The following is a 2,637-nucleotide window of genomic DNA, read 5'->3' on the forward strand; positions in this document are numbered from 1 at the left end:
CTCTTTAAGACTTTTCTACTGGGTAAGTAAAACTCAGCACTTAACCTAAGAATCGTCTCCGCCATGGAGTTTCCTCTCTACCGAATGTGTAGTCCCCCTCTACCAGCTGGGTAGTTCCTTGTAGCTTTTCTCAAATCCCACCTCGAAGCCACTATTTGCTTCGATTCTTTGTCTCTCTCCCTCGTTGATCCTCTGGCGACCCTAATTTCTGCCCTCTCCTCAGTAGTAAGGTACCGCTCCATTTTTCACTCTTCTGAGCTCCCTTCAACCCTCAAATCCACGATCTATCAAGAAACCCATTCCCCTACAAACAAATATGGCAGATTAGAACAATGAAGATAGAAGACTCGCGGCTCTGTGTAAAAGCATGGGAAAACTCTGGAACGCAGTCGAAGTCGTCGATATCCCAGGTGCTATCTCTCCCGAAAAATTAATTGAGTGTCGCAAAACACTATTTGGCCGATTCTATACAAACCCAGCCTTGAACTATAATGCTTTCTTAACCCTGATGAGGAAAGCTTGGAAGACGGAGAACTTTACCTGCGCAACGCTGGAACCAGGTTTATTCTCTTTCTCCTTCCATTCGGAAGCTGAGGCACAGAGAGTACTTCAATCGGGACCTTGGTCATTCTCCAGCCATCTCCTCATCCTTAGGCAGTGCGAACCTGATACACCAGAGTTCTGTTATGACTACAATCACTGTGATTTCTGGGTAAAGTTCTTTGGTTTACCCTATGGGAGAGTTACCTATGATGTGATTGAAGAAATAGCCTCCAAACTAGGAGCAATTGTTGAAGTAAAGCTAGAGGAAAAGGAAACTTGCACCTACAAAGTGGGTAAAGCCCGAGTGACACTGCCTTTAGAAAACCCGTTGAAAACTGGTGTAATTGTGAATCTAGATAATAAGAAGCTGTGGGTCGAATTTAAATACGAACGACTACCCTACTATTGTTACTCATGTGGCAGAATTGGCCATTATGCAACGGAATGTACCGAAATACCTTACAAGGAGTCAGGGCTGGAACAGAACTTACCGGCCAGATGTGGGGATTGGCTGCGAGCTAAGGTGAGGGAACTAAGTCCCTATGGTAAGATATTCTATGGAAAGAAGGAACTTCCTCCCAACGAAGTGGATGTAGTGCTTGAAACCCCATTATCTCCTGCACCTGCAACAGAACAGAATAGTTCACCATCATCCCAGCAAACCCAGGTATGTGATACTCGCCTAAAAGGAAAGGAAACTTACAAGCCTTCCTCAGCTCGGGAACTAATTCTGGTTGAAGTGAAAAGCCCCCAGAAGAGGGGAAATTGCCGCATTGATGAGGAATCAATCTTGACACTCCATGAGGAACAGATGAAGGAAGCTGAAGTTGGGCTGGAGATGACCCCCCTGCAAAGTCGAAAGGGAAGTGTGTGAAGTCGACTAATTCAAAAAAAGTTAAACGATTCTGTCCATATGGAGCACAACCATCAGCTCAACTTTCAGAGAACACTACTCAGCTAGTGGAAACACCTATTAGGGTGGCAAAGAAGTCGAGATCAATGGGCTCGGTGGCTAGCCTAATAAGCCACCAAATTACCCATGAAACTCTTAGCTGGAATTGCCGGGGGGCTGGGCAATCCACGACATTCCAGCAGCTTTGCCAGTCACCTTTGTGACTCAGAACGGCCCAACCTTGTTTTCATTATGGAAACTAAAAACTCAGAACAGAAAGTGCTCAGAATAAAAAGAAGACTCAAATTCCAAAACAGTTACATAGTTAATCCGGAGGGTACAGCAGGGGGCTTAGCTTTATTCTGGGATGATCATCTGCAGTTATCTATTAACTCCTCTTCAACCATAGCCATCTTCACCCAATGTCATCTGAAAGACAGTAATCAGGAAATGAAAATTATTTTTCTCCATGCTCCAACTGTTTTCAGGGAAAGAATCGAGTTATGGGAACAGATCTCCTCAGTTAGTATTGCATTATGGACTACCATGGCTTTGCTTGGGAGATTTTAACGAAATATTAAATCACTGGGAGAAAGTGGGCAAGTACAAAGCTGAAACTTACAGGTTAACTGCTTTCAGAGACTTTGTCAATCAATGCTCCTTGATGGACCTGGAATGTAAAGGGTGCTCCTTCACCTGGTCAAACAAATGTGAGGGAGAAAATCTGGTGAAAAAGAGACTAGATAGGGCTTTTTGCTCGCTTCAGTGGAGAATTACCTACCCAGAGGCTGAATGCATTGCTCTCCCGACAATAGGCTCGAATCATACTCCTCTCCCGTTATCCCTAGCTCAACCAAAAAAAGCGGGGAAAAGAAAGCAATTTAAGTATGAAGCATCTTGGGTGACGATGTAGAAAGCAAAAACATAGTCACGAGATGCACTGGAATGACCCTACCACAAAGGATCTTACCTTGGTGGACAAAGCGAAGCAAGTACAGCGAAGTTGATACAGTGGAGCAAGAGCAAATTTGGCCATGCAAAGAAGAGGGTCACCTGGCTAAAAGGTGAACTCCAGAACCTGATGAACAGCACTCAAATCACTGGAGAATCAGCTCAACAGAAAGAGATTACTAAAGAAATTGATAAGCTATGGCGTCAAGAGGAGATGTATTGGGGTATGCGGTCAAGAATCAGCTGGATAA

General features: G+C 44.3%; 1 protein-coding gene across 1 annotated transcript; it reads left to right on the plus strand.

The window, feature by feature from the left end:
* The first annotated feature begins 508 nt into the window (after positions 1-508).
* On the plus strand, positions 509-1,417 carry LOC120293909. Its single transcript, XM_039313711.1, has one exon. The coding sequence runs from the start codon at positions 509-511 to the stop codon at positions 1,415-1,417; it is 909 nt and encodes a 302-aa protein (XP_039169645.1).
* The last annotated feature ends 1,220 nt before the right edge of the window (positions 1,418-2,637 follow it).

Source organism: Eucalyptus grandis, chromosome 5, assembly GCF_016545825.1.
Source record: "Eucalyptus grandis isolate ANBG69807.140 chromosome 5, ASM1654582v1, whole genome shotgun sequence".
In the NCBI taxonomy this organism is placed as follows: Eukaryota; Viridiplantae; Streptophyta; class Magnoliopsida; order Myrtales; family Myrtaceae; genus Eucalyptus; species Eucalyptus grandis.

Coding starts and splice junctions, on each gene's coding strand:
- LOC120293909 (XM_039313711.1), top strand. CDS start 509: ATGAGGAAAGCTTGGAAGACGGAGAACTTTACCTGCGCAACGCTGGAA.